The sequence below is a fragment of the Pan troglodytes genome, chromosome 2 (genome assembly GCF_028858775.2).
Source record: "Pan troglodytes isolate AG18354 chromosome 2, NHGRI_mPanTro3-v2.0_pri, whole genome shotgun sequence".
NCBI classification, from domain to species: Eukaryota; Metazoa; Chordata; class Mammalia; order Primates; family Hominidae; genus Pan; species Pan troglodytes.
Window position 1 is genome coordinate 139650994 of NC_086015.1, and position 20665 is coordinate 139671658.

General features: G+C 38.9%; 1 protein-coding gene and 1 non-coding gene across 15 annotated transcripts in view; both read right to left on the bottom strand.

Annotated features, from left to right (window-relative positions):
• STAG1 (STAG1 cohesin complex component) overlaps nucleotides 1-20665 on the bottom strand; it is a 408398-nt gene that overhangs the window by 75541 nt on the left and 312192 nt on the right. For all 14 annotated transcript variants that reach the window (XM_016942000.4, XM_016942001.4, XM_009446530.5 and 11 more), the window contains 5 exons: nucleotides 11078-11170; nucleotides 10894-10983; nucleotides 10536-10739; nucleotides 9206-9276; nucleotides 6026-6113 (listed from right to left, as the gene is read on the bottom strand). In XM_016942000.4, the coding sequence (XP_016797489.1) occupies nucleotides 6026-6113; nucleotides 9206-9276; nucleotides 10536-10739; nucleotides 10894-10983; nucleotides 11078-11170 (546 nt within the window). The remainder of the gene's footprint in view (nucleotides 1-6025; nucleotides 6114-9205; nucleotides 9277-10535; nucleotides 10740-10893; nucleotides 10984-11077; nucleotides 11171-20665) is intronic.
• LOC112208744 (U6 spliceosomal RNA) lies at nucleotides 17870-17971 on the bottom strand. Its single transcript, XR_002943320.1, has one exon. It is a non-coding gene; the product is annotated as a U6 spliceosomal RNA (small nuclear RNA).

A 20665-nucleotide genomic window follows, 5' to 3' on the forward strand; every position in this document is an offset into this window, starting at 1 on the left:
CCGGGAGGCGGAGGTTGCAGTGAGCCAAGATCACAAAAGCCTCCTGAGTAGTTGGGATTACAGGCATGGACCACCACGCCCGGCTAATTTTGTATTTTTAGTAGAGAGAGCATTTTGCCATATTGGCCTGGGTGACAGAATGAGACTTCGTCTAAAAAACAAACAAACAAACAAACAAACAAAATCTAACGTACATAGGAACTGGATTGAAAGGAACTCCCACTGGCCAAATCTGCTACAATTTGAGAACCAAAATAAAAAAAGAGTACTGATTTACAACTTGTCAAATAAAACAGAAATAAAATAGGTATCCATGAGTCTACAGTGATACCAATTTTTTTTAAAAGGAATTCAGAATTGTAAAAAGTGAGTGAATGAATGAATAAATGGAGAAAGGAAAGTTCTTCCTTACAGTAGAGTGCCAACTAAGAAATACAAAATAAACGACAGAGTTAGAAAATCATCATTTTAGTCACTACTCTGTGACCCTCACAGTAATAACTGAGGCAAAGATCATAAATCGGTACTAAAACTATTATGTCAGAGTCTGATAAGAAACAGGATTATTACATAGTTTTAAAGAATACGTCTACAGCTCACTTCAGTAATTAAAAAGGACACTGCTAACTACACAGGAGAAACTTTGCAGACCTCACTTTAGTCAGTGATCAGAGTTAATAATATGAATAATGAACAAACTGACATCACGTGCCTCCTGATGTGATGCATTGAGGACAAAATATCATTTATGTAGTAGTCCTGCCAAGAATGTGAAACTAAAATTTAAACATGCAGATCAGGTAAAACTCAAGTAAGAACATTCTGTAAAATAACTAGTCTATACTCTTCAAAATGTCATGAAACAAAAAGGCTCAGAAACAATTCCAGGTTAAAGGAGACAAAAACAAATGTAACAACTAAATGCAATGCATTATTCTGCATTGGTCCTAGGCTGAAAAAAAATTGTTAAAGGTTGGGGTGGTTGTGACAATTTTTTCTTTTTTCTTTTTGAGACCGAATCTTGTTCTGTCACCCAGGCTGGAGTGCAGTGGCGCAAATCTCAGCTCACTGCAACCTCCTGTTCCTGGGTTCAAGTGATTCGAGTGCCTCAGCCCCCTAAGTAGCTGGGATTACAGGGACGTGCCACCACACCTGGCTACTTTTTTGTATTTTTAGTACAGACAGGGTTTTGCCATGTAGGCCAGGCTGGTCTCGAACTCCTGACCTCAAGTGATCTACCCACCTCGGTCTACCAAAGTGCTGGGATTGCAAGTGTGAGCCACCTTGCCTGGCCTAATATATATTTTATATATGCATATTAACATATGTAACACACACATTATATATTATATATAATTTATATAATGTATACTATATATTATATATCGTATATTATATATCGTATACAAAATATATCGTATACGATATATATTATATATACATATAGGTAGTGTCTAAGTGCAGAAATCTGGGAAAATATTGAAAATGGATTAGGTGAATTTTCTGTAACATTTCTATAATGTGATTTTTTTTTTAATTTATTTAAAAAAATTATTAGAATACGTAATTTCTTTTTGGTCTGCCACATATTATTATTATTATTTTTTTTTGAGATGGAGTTTTGCTCTTGTTGCCCAGGCTGGAGTGCAATGGCGTGATCTTGGCTCACCGCAACCTCTGCCTCCCAGGTTCAAGCGATTCTCCTGACTCAGCCTCCCGAGTAGTTGAAATTACAGACATGTGCCACCATGCCTGGCTAATTTTGTATTTTTAGTAGAGGCAGCATTTTGCCATATTGGCCAGGCTGGTCTCGAACTTCTGGCCTTATGTGATCTGCCTGCCTCAGTCTCCCAAAATGCTTGGATTACAGGTGTGTGCCACCATGCCTGGTCAGTCTTCCACATATTCTAAAACTACTATGGTTAAAACAGTACTGATATGATAAAAGATAAATCACTAGGAGGAGAAAAAATATACAAATACATAGGTGTACCCTGGATATAGCGCAAGTTTACTCCCAGACCATCACAAAAAAGCAAATATTGTAATAAAGCAAGTCACAAAACCTTTGGTTTCGCAGTGCATATAAAAGTGTGCAATAGCATTATGTCTGAAAAAACAATGTACATAGCTTAACTAAAAAATATAATACTTTATTGCTAGAAAATGCTAATGATCACCTGACTCTTCAGTGAGTCATAATTTTTTCAGTGGTGGAGGGTCTTGCTTGAAATGTTGATGGCTGCTGACTTAACAGGGTCGTTGTTGAAGGTTGGGGTGACTATGGCAATTTCTCAAGATGACAGTGAAGTTTGCTGCATCAATTGATTCTTCCTTTCATAAAAGATTTCTCTGTAGCATGTGATGCTGTTTGACAACATTTTCTCCACAGACCTTCTTTCAAAACTGGAGACAACCCTCTCCCACCCTTGTCACTGCTTTATCAACTAAGTTTATGTAATATCCTAAATCCTTCGTTGTCATTTTAACAATGTTCACAGCATCTTCACTAGGACTAAATACCATCTCTTTCATTGCTCATCCGTAAGAAGCAACTCCTCATCTCTTCAAGTTTGAGCAGGAGATAGCAGCAACTCAGGCACATTTTCAGGCTCCACTTCTAATTCTAGTTCTCTTGCTATCTCCACTACATCTGAGTGACTTCCTCCACTTGTCTTAACCCCTCAAAGTCATCCATGAACACTGATATCAACTTCTTCCAAACTCCTGTTAATGTTGATAGTTGGACCTCCTCCCATGAATCACTAATTTCTTAATGGTATCTAGAATGGTGAATCCTTCCCAGAAGTTTCTCAATTTTCTTGCCCAGACGCATCAACAGAGTCACTTTCTATGGCAGCCACAAGGCTTATGCAATGTTTTTTCTGAAATAATTAAGGCTTGAAAGTAAAAAAATTACTTCTGTTGTGTTAACAGTCATGAAAAATGAGAGAAGTGTGACTCTTCCACTTGAACATTAAGGAACATTGTAGAGTTATTAAGTGGCCTAATTTCAATATTGTTTTGTCTGAGGGAATAGGGAGGCCTGTGAGGGAAAGGGATCAGGGAAGGGCCTGTCAATGGAGCAGTCAAAACACACATAACATTGATGGATTAGGTCCACCATCTTATGTGGGTACAGTTCATGGTGCCCCAAAACAATTACAATAGAACATCAAAGATTACTGATCACCAATCACCATAGCAGATTTAATACTAATGAAAAAGTCTGAAATAACCAAGATTTACCAAAATGTGACACAGAAACACTAAGTCAGCATATGCTGTTGGGAAAATGGCACTGATAGCCTTGCTTGATGCAGGGTTGCCACAAACCTTCAATTTGAAAAAAACCATGCAATAAAGCAAAGCACAATAAAATGAGGTCTGCTTGTGTAACAATTCAGTGAAGGAAGGAACTAGGAACTTCTAGTTGAATTGGTTATTATAAAAAACAAAAAACAAAAAACAAGACAAACAAAAAAAGTCAAACATATAGCTAATATAGTCTCCCCAAACAGCTAGACAGTTTTAAGGTATCTTCAAAACATTAAGCACAACTGAGGGTCAACAGTAATAAATATTTTGGTAGCTCTTCAGTATCCCTGCTCCAAAAGGTATTTTCTCTGAATTCTTATTGTAAGTACACAGTTGGAACCTTAAAAAGTGAGCTTGCATGGTTGTATTAAGAAGTGGTTGAGGGCCAGGTGCGGTGGCTCATGCCTGAAATCCCAACACTTTGGGAAGCCAAGGCAAGCAGGTCACTTGAGGTCAGGAGTTCAAGACAGCCTGGCCAACATGGGGAAACCTTGTCTCCACTAAAACCCAAAAATTAGCCCAGCGTGGTGACGCAGCTACTCAGGCGGCCGAGGCGGAAGAATCGCTTGAACCCAGGAAGCGGAGGTCACAGTGAGCTGAGACCACGCCACTGCACTCCAGCCTGGGTGACAGAGCGAGACTCGGTCTCAAACAAACAAAAAAGAAGTGGTTAAATACAGAATTTCTGTATTTTCAACGGTATCTTAAGAGATATTTCTCAGAGCTGCTAAAATGAACAAGAGTACAATCTAGTCATATTTGAGTCATGCACTCAAACTTCATACACATGGTTAAAAATATGTGTTCAAGAAATTAACAAAGTTAAAGCCATAAAACTTTTTTTTTTTTTGAGACGGAGTCTTGCTCATCGCCCAGGCTGGAGTGCAGTGGTGCAATCTCTGCTCACTGCAACCTCTGCCTACTGGGTTCCAGTGATTCTCCTGCCTCAGCCTCCCGAGTAGCTGGGACTACAGGTGCCCGCCACCGTGCCTGGCTAATTTTTGTATTTTTAGTAGAGATGGGGTTTTGCCATATTGGCCAGGTTGGTCTCAAACTCCTGGCCTTGTGATCCGCCCACCTTGGCCTCCCAAAGTGCTGGGATTACAGGTGTGAGCCACCGCGCCCAGCCCCTAAAGCCACAAAACTTTTAATGTCACATAAGTATGTTCTTTTATCCAACAATAAAAATGGAGGAAATAAAACATATGCAATGAACATAAGCAACAGAAAACCAAAATAACAAAGACGACAACACTGTGAAGCTGTCACAAGTCAGTACTAGCACAATAATGATGGTATAGTAAGTCTAAAAATTTTGACACAGTAGATGAAACAGAGATGTACTCTTATTCTCTCCCTGGAGAAAATGGAGAAAAGGATAAAAAGAATATCTTAACTCTCTCATTCACTTTCAACTTAGAAGCATGGCTTGAAAATATGAGTGAATTTTATTTAGGTTGCTGGTCTGAGATGAAGACAGGATGGGAAGTTGGTGTCAGCAATACATTTTAAAAAAGAGAGGGTAAAATATTTAGTGTCTTTTCACAAACTACAATAAAAACACCTAACATAATCAGGGACATTTGTAGGGACCAAGAAAATGACTAATGTTAGGCAATTTAAATGAATTAATCACAGCAATAATAAAGTACTGTTTTCATAATTAACTTTTTTTTTTTTTTTTTTGAGACAGAGTCTCACTCTGTCACCAAGGCTGAAGTACAGTGGCACCATCTTGGCTCACTCCAACCTCCGTCTCCCAGGTTCAAGCGATTCTCCAGCCTCAGCCTCCCAAGTAGCTGGGGACTACAGGCGCTTGCCACTGCATCTGGCTAATTTTTTTATTTTTAGTAGAGATGGGGTTTCACCATGTTGGCCAGGCTGGTCTCGAACTTCTGACCTCAGGTGATCCACCCTGCCTTGGCTTCCCAAAAGGCTGGAATTATAGGCGTGAACCACTGTGCCCAGCCCATGATTAATTTTTAATATAAGATTATTATTTTATCTGTTGAAATTCTTACTGCTTTAGAGTAATAAGGTATCATCTAAGCATTCTATACTACCAAATGGAAATGAATGAGATAACCCCTAAATATTACCTACACTTAATGACGGAGTTGATATTTTGGTCTACATGAATGTCTGCAGTGTACAAAATAACTCCTTCCTTTCTCATACTGAATCAAGTAGAGTAATTATTCTACTGAAGTCTCTTTCAGATTAGGCAAAGTTTGTTGAATTTCTGCCCCTTCTACTCTAACTTGTATATACGAGTGTACAAAGTTCTAAAGTCTATTAAAGGCTGCCATGTTAATTTAACTATGGTTCTAATATAAAAACTAAGCCATACTTAATATGATTAATACCTAGAACACGGCTGGAATATACCCATCATCAATTTTCATTATCCAAAGTTTTAAAATTGCTGCCATAGATATTAATGGTATTTCTCCTAATTGAGAAAAGTCTACCTTAACAGTAAAATTTTTAAGATATGTTACAGCAAAAGTTTTTTCTACTCTTAACACATAAGCCAGTATAATACACCTATCAATAACATTTAATTACTACAGCAATAATTCTCTCTAAAGAGGCAGCTGCCCTAATGAATCGTCAATTACTTTCTATAAAAGGCTTCTGATAATCATATGACTTCAGAAAAACAACTTTCTAGAGTCATACAGAAGGAATACCAATAAACTCCTACCTGTTCTGGCATGGCTCCATGTTCAATTCCAGTCTTCAATAATCTGTAGCAATTACCAAAGAGATCCCATTTTGTGAGATCATGTGCACTGAAATAAACAAAAATGCATCTGTTTTATTCTAGAATGGAAGGAAATTTAAATTTGAGCTCAGTTCAGGTGAGTGGAAGAATAAAATAATTTCATTTCGGCTGGGCACACTGGCTCACGCCTGTAATCCCAGCACTTTGGGAGGCCGCGGCTGGCAAATCACTTGAGGTCAGGAGTTCGAGACCAGCCTGGCCAACATGGTGAAACCCTGTCTCTATTAAAAATACACACAAAAAAATTAGCTGGGCATGGTGGCGCATGACTGTAGTCCCAGCTACTCGGGAGGCTGAGGCAGGAGAATCACTTGAACCCAGGACACGGAGGTTGCAGTGAGCCAAGATTGCGCCACTGCACTCCAGCCTGGGTAACTGAGCGAGACTCTGTCTCAAAAAAAAAAAAAAAAAAAAAAAAGGTTTTTTTCATTTCCTTGCAGAATTGAAAAAGATCCATAAAGGAAATACTCATTAAATGCTCAAATTTGAAAGAAAGGTAGAAAGGAAAAGGAAAGAAAGAGATGATTCTATGAATTTATTAAAGAAATCAACAAAAATAAAACCTCACATATTTAATTGAAAATTTCTACCACATGGTCAAGCTAAGCTCATATTCTATTCCATATATGGATAAAATCCCTTTATTGTATATATAATAGTACTTTTTTTTTTTAAAAGACAGGGTCTCGCTCCGTCGCCCAGGCTGAAGTGAAGTGGCAAGATCTTGGCTCACTGCAACCTCCGCCTCCCGGGTTCAAGAGATTCTCATGCCTCAGCCTCCTGAGTAGCTGGGACTACAGGTGTGCGCCATGACCCCTGGCTGATTTTTGTATTTTTGTAGACATGGGGTTTCACCATGTTGGCCAGGCTGATCTTGAACTCCTGGGCTCAAGAGATCCACCCACCATGGTGTCCCAAAGTGCTGGGATTATAGGTGTGAGCCACCGCGTCAGGCCTATTTAAAAGTACATTTTAAAGAACTCCATTTACAATTTAAAAATATAACCACATGTGTATTTTTAAAAGAGATTTGTATTCTCAAAATGGAGATAAAGATAAAACTAGGGGAAAGGAAAAATGGGAAAGCTCAAAAACTGCATTATAGCTATTTACTTGGGCTGAGGACTTATGAAAGTGATAATGGTAAATTTTTATATTCTCATGGGCTCTACTACTAAAAATAGTCATTCTGACACTGGTAACTTCTGTTTTCAAATGACAGTTTTTTTTAAAGATAAAAGTTTGCTTTTCTGGGGAATTCTAAAAAAAATTTACTTGTATATAAAGGCTTAGATTTTGGAAACTGCTTTTGAATTTTGAAGTACTGATTAGTGCAAAAGCTATATTCAAACTCTCTTTGGACAACAAAGTTCTTTTTGTCCTTTCTTCATGGAGAAGACCGGCATATCTCATTACAATGCAAGTGAAAATTACAATTTGACAACACAAATTTCAGCCACCGCACCCAGCCTTTTTTTTTTAAAGAGAGAGTCTTGCTCTGTTGCCCTGAGGTGCAGTGGTGTAATCTTGGCTCTCTACAATCTCTGCCTCCTGGGTTCAAGCGATTCTCGTGCCATAGCCCCAAGAGTAGCTGGGGATACAGGCGTGTGCCACCATGCCCGGCTAATTTTTTTTTTTTTTTTTTTTTTTTTTTTTTTTTTTTAGCAGAGATGGGGTTTTGCCATCTTGGCCAGGCTGGTCTTGAACCCCTGGGCTCAAGTGATCCACCTATCTCAACCTCCCAAAGTGCTGAGATTACAGGCATAAGCCACTATGCCTGGTCCCAAATCTTATTTCTTACTTATTAAGAGCAAGATTTCTAAAAGCTATCATTTGAAAATTATACCTGTAGCACTCTAGTGATGAAATAAGCCTAATTTGTTAAATACTCATGGGCTGAAACTTTTACAGTATATATTCATTACATTAAGTGATAGCTAAATCATTACAGTAAATAAATTTTATACCTTAAGTAATTAAATGATAGGCCAGGCACAGTGACTCACGTCTGTATTCCCAGCACTTTGGGAGGCCGAGTGCCGGTGGATTGCTTGAGGTCAGGAGTTCAAGACCAGCCTGGCCAACATGGTGAAACCATCTCTATTAAAAATATAAAAATTAGCTGAGCAAGGTGGTGTACACCTGTGGTCCCAGCTACTCGAGAGGCTAAGGCATAAGAATCACTTAAGCCTGGAAGGCGGCAGTTGCAGTGAGCCGAGATCGGGCCACTACATTCCAGTCTGGGCAACAGAGTGAGACTCCGTCAAAAAAAAAAAAAAGTAATTCAGTGATAGCAAAACATAATCATCTAGAGAAATCTGAATAAAGGAAAAACATATCTCAATATTCTCTAAAATTCCCATTTTTTAAAAAACAACTATTTTGTTTTAATTGAGATAGGATCTGCCTATTGCCCAGGCTGGTCTCAAACTCGTGGGGCTCAAGCAATCCACCTCCCTTGGCTTCCCAAAGTGCTGGGATTATAAGGTGTGAGTCATCACACCAGGCCTAAAATTCCCATTGTTATTAATGTCAAACACAACAGTCAGTGTATGTTGGCTGTTACATGTCATTCACTAAATCTATTTTATCTTTTTGTTGTTACTGAGATCAGATCTCACTATACTGCCCATGCTGAAGTGCAGTGGCTATTCACAGGTACGATCATGGGCCAGTGTCATGATCAAGTGCAGCCTTGAACTCCTGGGCTCAAGTGATCTTCCTTCCTCAACCTCCCAAGTGGCTGGGACCACAGCTGTGTGCTTACACACCTGGGTTACTACATTTACTTGATTTATTTATTTTTTGAGACAGCCTGTTGCCCAGGCTAGAGTGCAGAGGCACGATCTCGGCTCACGACAACCCCCACCTCCTGGGTTCAAGCGATTCTCCTGCTTCTCCTGCCTCAGCCTCCTGAGTAGCTGGGACCACAGGTGGACACTCTCATGCCCAATTTTTGTATTTTTTGTACAGACAGGGTTTCGCCAGGCTGGTCTCCAATTCATGGCCTCAAGCAATCTGCCCATCTCGGCCTCTCAAAGTGTTGGGGTTACAGGCATGAGCCACCTCGTTGCCTTTACTTTAAATAAAATAACGTACTTGTGAAAAGAAGTTAACCGCTTTAATGTAGAAAGAACATTGTAAATGTCATCATCATCAGCTTCTTCTCCCTATAAAAAAAGGAAACATCACATCATTACAACTTTACTCACCTTATAGTATATTACTACTTATTGCCTAAATAAAAATTCTTCTAAATTATATTAATAGTATATATTCATTGTAGATCCATAATACAAATAAGCAAAAAGGCAAAAACACCCATAACTCTAATAACCTAGAAATAATTTCTGCATTTTAAATAATGTTGTGATAAACATGACTTTGAAAAGTTTTCTGATACTATAGATAAAACCCTTTAAAATTTCTAAGTGAAAAATGTACTTGAAAGATTTTCAATGATTTCCAATATTTTATTTATTGTCAGTCACTTTTGTAGCTTGAAAATCACAAGGAAAATCATAAATAATGGTTGAAAAAAACTGGTAAGTTTCAATAGTAGGAAAGAGTCTTTTATAAATCAGTTACATGGTCATCAGAGCACAGAGAACTATGGAAATTCCAGACTGCCTTATATAGATTGATGAGAGAGAGGGAAAGAGGAAGAAGTCACAGAAATAATTAGAAAATAAGCAATTGGAGATGTTTGCTGATATCTTGGGCATACCATTGATAAGCATGCATCCTTAAAAGCAGACTTAATTTGTACGCTCTATTCATTAGCATATCACAATAATTCAGCAATATTAAAATGTAAATTAGGTCCCAGAAATAGAAAATGAGTTAGGAAAAATTAGACTTTAAAGAGATTTTTTTGCCGGATGTGGTGGCTCATGCCTGTAATCCCAGCACTTTGGGAGGCTGAGGTGGGCGGATCACTTGAGATCAGGAGTTCAACACCAGCCTGGTCAATATGGTGAAAACCCATTTCTACTAAAAATAAAAAAAAAGCCAAGCGTGGTGACAGGTGCCTGTAATCCCAGCTACTCAAGAGGCTGAGGTAGGAGAATCACTTGAACCTGGGAGGCGGAGGTTGCGGTGAGCAACGAACTGAGATCGTGCCCCTGCACTCTAGCCTGGGTGACAAAGCAAGACTCTGCCTAAAAAAAAAAAAAAAAAAAAAAAAAAAAAAAAATTCTTGAAAGAGAAAAGAAATTCTAGTTTTTATGACAGATTTTTAGAATAAAAATAAGGCATAACCAAGGCTGATCTTTATAGAATACACAATTGTAATAAGGTTGCTAAGTTTTGGAAGGGGCAGACAATTCTACTCAATTTCATTTTAAAATGAAAATGATTTACACACTCAGCTATCTTAAGTAATTCTCAGTCAATATTATTATATGTACACATTAACTTTAGAACAGACCTCTTGCAATAGGTCTTCCACAGAATGATTGAATCGATCTACAAACTCATCAATCAGCTGGCTTCGAGCTATGTCAACTCTGTTCTGGATGGTATATTCTTCACTGCATAAGATACTATAGGTTTTACTGCAGGCTTCTAGAACATCTGATTCTACGTGTTTCTCCACAACAAACTTAATCTGTTTTAATAAAGCATCCAGATGCTGAGGAGACAAAAAAAGAAAAACTGTAATATTAAGGTTAACAATAAAAAATAAAAAATTAGCATCTGTCAAATAACAAGTCTATAAGAGTACATGAAAATAATTCAGTTAATAAAACTATAACAGCTGAATTTCAATTTCATAATATCATTACCTTTTCCATTCTACCTGTGCTGTAGATTTCTAAATCAAAATACTGTGGGATTTGTAGCAAGTTTGCTACCTTCTCTGCATCTGCAGAATACTAGAAGGAGAAGCAAAGAAAAAGACAGTAACTACTTTAATAGTACAATGAAAGCAAACTCAGTGACATAACAAAACTGTAAATGAAACTGTACCTTTGACAGTAACATAGGAAGTGTAATAATAAAATGTTCAGTCAATTTGTTTCTATCATCAATTTGAGTTTTCCTTTCTTTGGCAGTTAGCACCTAGAAACAAAATCGGAAAAGAAGAAGAGTATTGTGTTAAATTATAAATCCAAACTGTTACATATATTGATGAAGCACTGGCAAATAATATAACCACAAATTTTAAGAGAAACTTAATGACTGAAATAAACACAAGAAAGTTTATGCAAATTTTTACATAACATGCACTACTACCTTATCAAACAGCTAAAGTCTGGGCGAATTACTATTTGTTTATGTCAAATAAAAATATATAATATTAATAAAACCATAGTTACCATTATTAAAATACTGAAACCAATCAATACCCAATTTTTCTAGGGTTTTAATCTCAGTGTGTTAACAGTGATCTTCCTATGTTAAATATACACACACTTTTTAAAGTAACGCCTTTTAAATACCAACAGAAGCTAATACATTCTCACTTATTTTTAAAGCATACACTAATAATATCTCTGGATTCATTTACATTTGAGTCTCCTTGTAACTAAACTCACAAATCTGTTAAACAGCTATCAACAAAAAAGAGTATAGTTTGTGCTCATGGAACAAATTTAAGCTGCTAATGCTCATCACTTTAGCCTGTATCCAACTTGTGAAACCACAGGTGATTCCAAAAATAAAATATTAAAATGTAAGCTCAGTTTAACATAATCATTTCCCCTAAGTATTCTGCATTTTATTATCTTGAAGGGATTTGCCATCATAATGTCAAATGGTTTTACAGAACAGAAACATTCCAATATAAATTGCCACTTCATAAATGTGAACCTCATTGTTTAAGAATATGTGCAAGAAGTAATAGCACTGCCTATTTGCTTGTTCAGTCTTTTTTTTTTTTTTAATTTTTATTTTTGAGACAGAGTCTTGCTCTGTCACCCAGGCTGGAGTGCAGTGGCACGATCTCGGCTCCCTGCAACCTCTGCCTCCTGGGTTCTAGTGATTCTCCTGCATCAGCCTCCTGAGTAGCTGGGACTATGGGTATGTCCTACCATGCGTGGCTAATTTTTGTATTTTTGTAGAGACGGGTTTCACCACGTTGACGAGGCTGGTCTCAAACTCCTGACCTCAAGTGATCCACCATGCCCGGCCTTGTTGTTCAATCTTTTAAGCATATAAAATAATCACTTTTGAATGATCTACCAACTACTGTGTTTAGCTCTGCACAAAGCAATTAAGGGAACTACATGTATGTCTAGGAATGTATTCAATACATTGAAAAGTCTTGAAATTCATTTGACAATGTATGAAACATCTAAGGATACTGATTTTAGGGAAATGGCTATTTTTGATGGAACGATCTTTTTTTTTTTTTTTTTTTTTTTGAGATGAAGTCTTGTTGTGACACCCAGGCTGCAGTGCAATGGCGCGATATTGGCTCACTGCAACCTCCGCTTTGCTTCCTGGGTTTGAGCGATTCTCCTGCCTCAGCCTCCCAAGTAGCTGGGACTACAGGTGCGCACCACGAAGTCGGGCTAAGTTTTGTATTTTTGGTAGAGACGGGTTTTCACCATATTGGCCAGGCTGGTCCAACTCCTGACCGCAAGTGATCCACCCACCTTGGCCTCCCAAAGTGCTGGAATTACAGGTGTGAGCCACTGCGCCCAGCCTGAGTGGTCATTTTGTTAGGCACTCTACATACATGAACTCATCTAGTCCTCAAAATACCTCTGAGGGGATAACAAAAATGGCATGATACCTATGAAGAAGGAATTTGCCAATATCTAACAAAATTGTATATATATTTTTCCTTTGACCTAGCAATACCAATTCTATCTCACCAACACACCTGGTACAAGTAATGAGATATGCATAAGATTATTCATTATTTCTTTTTTGATGGAGTCTCACTCTGTCGCCAGGCTGGAGTGCAGTGGTGCAATCTCGGCTCACCGCAACCTCTGACTCCCTGGTTCAAGAGATTCTCCTGCCTCAGCCTTCTGAGTAGCTGGGATTACAGGCACGCACCACCACACCCAGCTAATTTTTGTATTTTTAGTAGAGACGGGGTTTCATCATGTTGGCCAGGATGGTCTCGATCTCCCGACCTCGTGATCTGCCCGCCCCGGCCTCCCAAAGTGTTGGGTTTACAGGCATGAGCCACCGTGCCCAGCTGATTATTCATTATTTCTAGTAGCAAAAGACTAGCAACAGTACAAAAGACTGTGCATAGGTGAACTTTCAGCAGTGCATCCATCTAATAGACACTATACAGCCAGAAGAAAATGAAGACCTCCAAATAAAGACATGGACTGATTTCCAGGATACACTGCTAAAAAAAGAAAGGTACACAATAGCATATAAAGTATAGTATCTTTGGTAAAAGATTGGGGGGTGAGTGGGTGGAATGTGAAATATGAATATATATATCTGTATGTGTACATGCCTTTACCTATTTGTGCAAAATGAAACACCTGAAGAATAAACCAGAAACAAATAAAAATGGTTACTAATAAGAATGAGGTGTAGAGAAAGTTATATAAATAAGATTTCTCTGACTATATCTTTTCACATGGTTTTGACTTTTTAACTAATGTAAATGTTTTACCTATTTCAAAAAAATAAGTTTGGGAAAAAAACTCATAAATTCAAAGAGGTAAAAACTCTATTAGGCTAAATTTAGGTCAAATACCAATATGAATGTATGATTTAAATACGTGCATGTGTGTGTATGTATGTATGTATGTTTATATATATGTATATATATAAACATATATACATATACATATATATAAAAGAAGAAGATATGTGAAAAGTGCAAGAAAGTAATTAAAAAATAAGATATGTGAAAAGGACAAGAAATTAGTATGAAGGGGCTTATCACTAGTCAAAGTTGGGATAGCATATACTTTAAAGACTATTAAGGAAAATTTCAGAAACACTCAAAAGCAGAACAATAACCATTAGCACTGTCATTCTTGTTTCATTAATTATCCCTCAGTTTTTTTTTTTCTATGGCATTTTAGGGGAAATCCTTGTACATTTGTCCCTTGAACAACATAGTTTGGAACTACATGGTTCATTTATATGCAGATTTTTTTCAATAAACATATTGGAAAATTTTTTGGAGATTTGCAACAATTAAAAAAAAAACTTGTGGCCAGGCGCGGTGGCTCATGCCTGTAATCCCAGCACTTTGGGAGGCCGAGGCGGGCAGATCACGAGGTCAGGAGATCGAGACCATCCTGGCTAACACAGTGAAACCCCGTCTCTACTAAAAATACAAAAAAAAATTAGCCGCGTGAGGTGGCAGGTGCCTGTAGTCCCAGCTACTCTGGAGGCTGAGGCAAGAGAATGGCGTGAACCCCAGGGGGCGGAGCCTGCAGTGAGCCGAGATCGCGCCACTGCACTCCAGCCTGGGCAATAGCGAGACTCCGTCTCAAAAACAAACAAACAGGCCAGGCGCGGTGGCTCACGCCTGTAATCCCAGCACTTTGGGAGGCCGAGGTGGGTGGATCATGAGGTCAGGAGATCGAGACCATCCTGGCTAACACGGTGAAACCCTGCCTCTACTAAAAATACAAAAATTAGCCGGGTGTGGCGCCTGTAGTCACAGTTACTTGGGAGGCTGAGGCAGGAGAATGGCATGAACCCAGGAGGCGGAGCTTGCAGTGAGCCGAGATCGCGCCACTGCACTCCAGCCTGGGCGACAGAGCGAGACTCGTCTCTTTAAAAAAAAAAAAAAAAATTAGTGGGATGTGGTGGCACGCACATGTAATCCCAGCTGCTCAGGAAGCTGAGGCAGGAGAATCGCTTGAACCCGGGAGGCAGATGTTGAAGCGAGCCGAGATCACACCACTGCACTCCTGCCTGGGCAACAGAGCGAGACTCCAACTCAAAAAAAAAAAAAAAGAAAAAGAAAAAGAAAAAGAAAAAAAAGATATAGTATTAATCATAACTGTACAGAATTAACTTTAGCACACATTCTACTACAATAATATTGTACACATCTACTGTTGCTATTGCAGTGAGCTCAAGTATTGCCGAGTATTCACTAAAAAAGCCCCATGACACTAATCATCTTTGCATGAACAGTTGGTCTCTCCAGTGAATTGTGTATCATAGTCAAAAGTGATCTTGTGGTTCTCACTTATCATGTTTAGTGCCATACCATAAACCTTGAATAACATTATGGGACCCATATGTGCTACTAGTGATGCTGGAAGTGTTCCCAAGAAGCAGAGAAAAGTTATTACAAGAAAAAATTTAAAGAAAAAAATTAAATTGCTTGATATGTCTGCAGCTACAGTTGCCCACCATTTCAAGATAAATGAATCTGGTATAAGGACCATTGTGAAAAAAAAAAAAAAAAATTCTTAAAGCCATTACTGCTATACTAGCAGGTGCCAAAACCACTGTACCTTTTGCAAAATACCTTTTTATTTCACATTAGAAGTACAGCTTATATATGGGTGCAGAATTGCTATAAAAAAGGCACACCTATACTCATATGATTTTAAAAAAGTGAAGTCATATAATAACAACTTAAAGCCAAAGGAATGTGAAGGTTACAAAGCTGAGAATTTAAAGCCAGCAAAGGATAGTTTGATAATTTTAGAAAGAGGTTTCACTTTAAAAATGTCAAGAGAACAGGAAAAACTGTTTCTGCTGACCAAGAGGCAGCTGACCACTCTCCAAGACGCCATTAAGAAAATCACTGAAGAAAAGGCTATCTGCCTGCACAGGTTTTTAATGCAGATCAAAGTGCCCTATTCTGGAAAAAAAAAAAAAATGCCACAAAGGACACTTATTAGTAAGGAAGAGAGGTGAGTACCACTTTAAAGCAAGAAGAAATACACTAATCTACTCATTTGTGCAAATGAAGCTGGGTTTATGATCAGGACTGCCCTTATCTGTAAAGCTGCTAACTCTCAAAAGCCTTGAAGGGAAAAGATAAACATCAGCTGCCTGTCTTTTTTGCCAGTAATGTGTAACAAGAAGGCCTGGACAACAAGGACCCCTTTTCTGGATTGGTTTCCACTGACGCTTTAAAGTCCCTGAAGCCAGGAAGTACCTTGCCAGTAAGGGATTGCCTTTTAAAGTTCTTCTGATAACGGACAATGCCCCTGACCAACCAGAGCCCAGTAAGTTCAACACCACAGGCATCAAAATGGTCTACTTGCTCCTAAACACAGTATCTCTAAATCAGCCTACAGATCAGGGGTCCATAGAACCCTTAAAGGTCATTAAACATAGTACTCAATGGAAAGGGCTGTCAACACTATTGAAGAGAACCCTGATAGAATATGATGGAAGTCTGGAAGAATTACACCACTGAAAATGCCATTGTTGTTCTAAAGCCATCAAGCCCCCCAAAATAAATATCTGTTGGAGAAAACTGTGTCCAGATGTTATGTATGATTTCACAGAACTTATGACAGAACCAATCAAGAAAATCATCAAAGAGATTGTGGTTATAGTATAAAATGTGGGGAATGAAAGACTTCAACATATAGATCTTAGAGAAATTAGAGAGCAAATAGACACCAGCCAGGAATGAGGGCTCACGTCTGCAATCCCCGCACTGTGGGATGCCAAGGTGGGAGAATCACCTGAGGTCAGGAGTTCGAGACCAGCCTGGCCAACATGGTGAAACCCCGTATCTACTCAAAATACAGAAAACTAGCTAGGCGTGGTGGCACAGGCCTGTAAAACCCAGCCACTCGGGAGGCTGAGGCAGGAGAATTACTTGAACCCATGAGGCAGAGGTTGCAGTAAGCCCAGATAGCATCACTGCACTCCAGCCTGGAACAGAGTGCAGGCTGGGAGAGGTGGCTCACACCTGTAATCCCAGCACTTTGGGAGGCCGAAACGGGTGGATGACCTGAAGTCAGGAGTTCGACACCAGCCTGGCCAACATGGCGAAACCTTGTGTCTACTAAAAATACAAAAACTAGCTGGCCCTGGTGGCGGGTGCATGTAATCCCTGGTACTTGGGAGTCTGAGGCAGGAGAATCGCTTGAACCCGGGAGGTGGAGGTTGCAGTGAGCCCAGATCACGCCACTGCACTCCAGCCTGGATGACAAGAGCGAAACTCTGTCTCAAAAACAAAAAAGACTACACCAGAGGAACTAATAGAGGATGACTTGATGGAGATGAGTGCTTCTGAACTGGTACCAGATGATGAGGAAGAAAATGCTGAAGAAGGGGTGCCTAAATCAACATTAGATAATTTGGCAGAAGAATTCCAATTATTTAAGACTGCTTTTGCTTCTTTGGTGACACAGACCCTTGTATTACGTGGGCACTGAAATTAAAGCAAATAGTGGAAGGAGGATTGGTATCACACAGAATGAAAAAGCAAAAAGACAGAAATTACAATGTATTTCTGTAAAGTTACAGTGAGTGTACCTGCCTCTCCTTCCATCTCCTCCATCTCTTCTGCGTCTGCTACTGAAGACAGCAAGACAAAAACCCTCTTCCTCCTCCCCAGTGTACTCAATGTCAACATGTCAAGGATGAAGACTTTTATGTTGATCCACTTAATAAATAGTAAATATATTTTCTCTTCCTTCTGATTTTCTTAAAAACTTTTTTCTCCTCTAGCTTACTTTATTGCAAGAATACAGTGTATAATACATATTACATACAAAATGTGTTAATCCATTGTTTGTGTTAACAGCTTTAAGGCTTCTGATCATTTAGGTTATTGGTAGGCTATAGTAGTTAAGTTCTGGGGGAATCAAAAGTTACACGTGAATTTTTTAAATTTTAAGATTCATAAAAATGTTTCATAAATTTGCATGTCATCCTTGCACAGGGGCCATGCTCATCTTCTCTATATTGATCCAAATTCAGTATATCTGCTGCCGAAGTGAGCACACATGGATTTTTGACTGTGCAGGTCAGTGCCACTAACCCCTGCATTGTTCAAGGGTAAACGGTATATAATTTCACCCTTAAATATTTCAGCATATGTCTCTAGCAGATGAGGACCACTATAATTCCTCTGTTTTTTATTTTTAAATATGAATGATTACTGTAGGGATTATAATATACATTTTTAACTTGTAACTGACTTCAGGTTGATATTGAATTAATTATAATAAAACATAGCAATTTTGCTCCAATATAGTTCCGTATCTTTTTCCCTTTTGTGTTACTCTTGTCACATATATTTATGTTATAATCTCAACACTATAGTGCTATAATTATCTACTTAAATCAGGGGTATCCAATTTTTTGGCTTCCCTGGGCCACAATGGAAGAACAATTGTCTGGGGCTACACATAAAATACACTACCACTAACGATAGCTGAAGAGCTTAAAAAAAAAAAAAAAGCGAAAATATCTCATAGTGTTTTAAGTTTAAAAATTTGTGTTGGGCTGCATTCAAAGCTGTCCTGGGCCACATGCAGCCTGCAGGCCACAGGTTGGACAAGCTTGATTTAAATAATTTCATGTTCTTTCAAGGAAATTAAGAGAAGGAAACAGACATAGACACACACAGACACACACACACACACACACACACACACACACACACACAGCCTTTTACCTTTTATATCCACTCACGTACTTACCATTTCAGATTTACATTCTTCCTTTTTTTTTTTGGAGACGGAGTCTTACTCTGTCACCCAGGCTAGAGTGCAGTGGGGTGATCTCAGCTCACTGAAACTTCTGCCTTCTGGGTTCAAGCAATTCTCCTGCCTCAGCCTCTCGAGTAGCTGGGATTACAGGCATGTGCCACCATGCCCAGCTAATTTTTGTAATTTTAGTAGAGATGGGGTTTCGCCATGTTGGCCAGGCTGGTCTTGAACTCCTGACCTTAGGTAATCCACCTGCCTTGGCCTCCCAAAGTGACAGGACTGCAGGAGTGAGCCACTGCACCCAGCTCATTCCTTCTTTTTTCATTCCTTCTTGTGGATTTGTTTTATCACCTTATGATATTCCTTATGGCTTGAAGGACTTTTCTTTTTTTTTGAGTCACAGTCTCACTCTGTTGCCCAGGCTGGAGTGCAGTGGCACGATCTTGGCTCACCACAACCTCGGCCTCCCGGGTTCAAGAGATTCTCCTGCCTCAGCCTTCCGAGTGGCTGGGACTACAAGCGTATGCCACCATGCCTGGCTAATTTTTGTATTTTTAGTAGAGATAGGGTTTCACCATGTTGGCCAGGCTGGAGTCGAACTCCTGACCTTGTGATCCACCTGCCTCGGCCTCCCAAAGTGCTGGGATTACAGGCGTGAACCACTGTGCCTGGCTGAAGGACTTCTTTTAGCATTTCTGGTATGGGAGATCTAGCAACACATTCTCCAAATTTTTCCTTTTTGTTTCTCTGGTAATGGTTTTTTACACCTTCATCTTTGGAAGATAATCTTATTAAATTTATAATTCTTGGTTGGCCATTTTGTTGACTTTCACTGAATATGTCATTCCACTGTCTTCTGGACTCCACTATTTCTGATAAGCTAACTGTTAATACTATTGCTACTGCCCTCTACATTAGTTGTTTATCTCTTGTTGCTTTCAAGACTTTTTGTCTTTGTCTTTTAACAATGTGACTATGTTGTGTCTATATGTGGAACTTTTGTGTTTATTTTATTTGGATTTTGTTAAGCTTCTTGAATCTGCAAATTGTCTCTCATCAAATTTGGGAGGTTTTCAGTGATTATTTCTTCAAATATTTTTTCTGCCTCTATTCCTCTCTCCTTTCCTTCTGGGATTCCCATTATACATATTTCAGTGCACATGACGGTGGTTCCACACATTTCTGAGGCTCTGATAGTATTTCTTCAAACTTTTTTCTTCTCTGTTCTTCAGAATGGATAATTTCTATTAATCTTCATGTTTTTCTATTGTCTCTTTCATCATCTTAAATCTGCTAATTAACTTACTCAGTTAATTTTAAATTTGTGCATTGTACTTCTCACCAGAAATTCCATTTGGGTTTTCATTATTGAGATTCTCTACTTCTTGTTTTCATATTTTCCTGTAATTCTTTTAATATACTTATTAAAAGGCCTCTGAAGTCTTTGCCTGCTAAATCCAACATATAGGCCTACTGAGAAGCCATTTCTATTGTCTGCTTTTTTTCCTGAGTATGGTCACATTTTACCGTTTCTTTGCATGGTTGTAGTTTTTCTTGAAAGTAGACATTTTTGAATAATACAGTAACTAAAGATTTTAATTTTTGTTTTCTTTTTTTTGGGGGGGGGGGCGGGACAGAGTCTTGCTCTGTCACCCAGGCTGGAGGGCAGTGGCATGATCTCGGCTCCCTGCAACCTCTGCCTCTGGGTTCAAGTGATTCTCCTGCTTCAGCCTCTCGAGTAGCTGGAACTACAGGCGCATGCCACCCTGCCCAGCTCATTTTTGTATTTTTAGTAGAGATGGGGTTTCACTATGTTGGCCAGGCTGGTCTTGAACTCCTGACTTCAAGTAATCCCCCACCTAGGCCTCATAAGTGCTAGGATTACAGGCATGAGCCACTTAATCCATTCTCTCTGACAATAAAGCTTCTGGTTTTTGCACGCAGTGCCACTCTGGTAACAAACTACAGATCTTATCGACCAAGC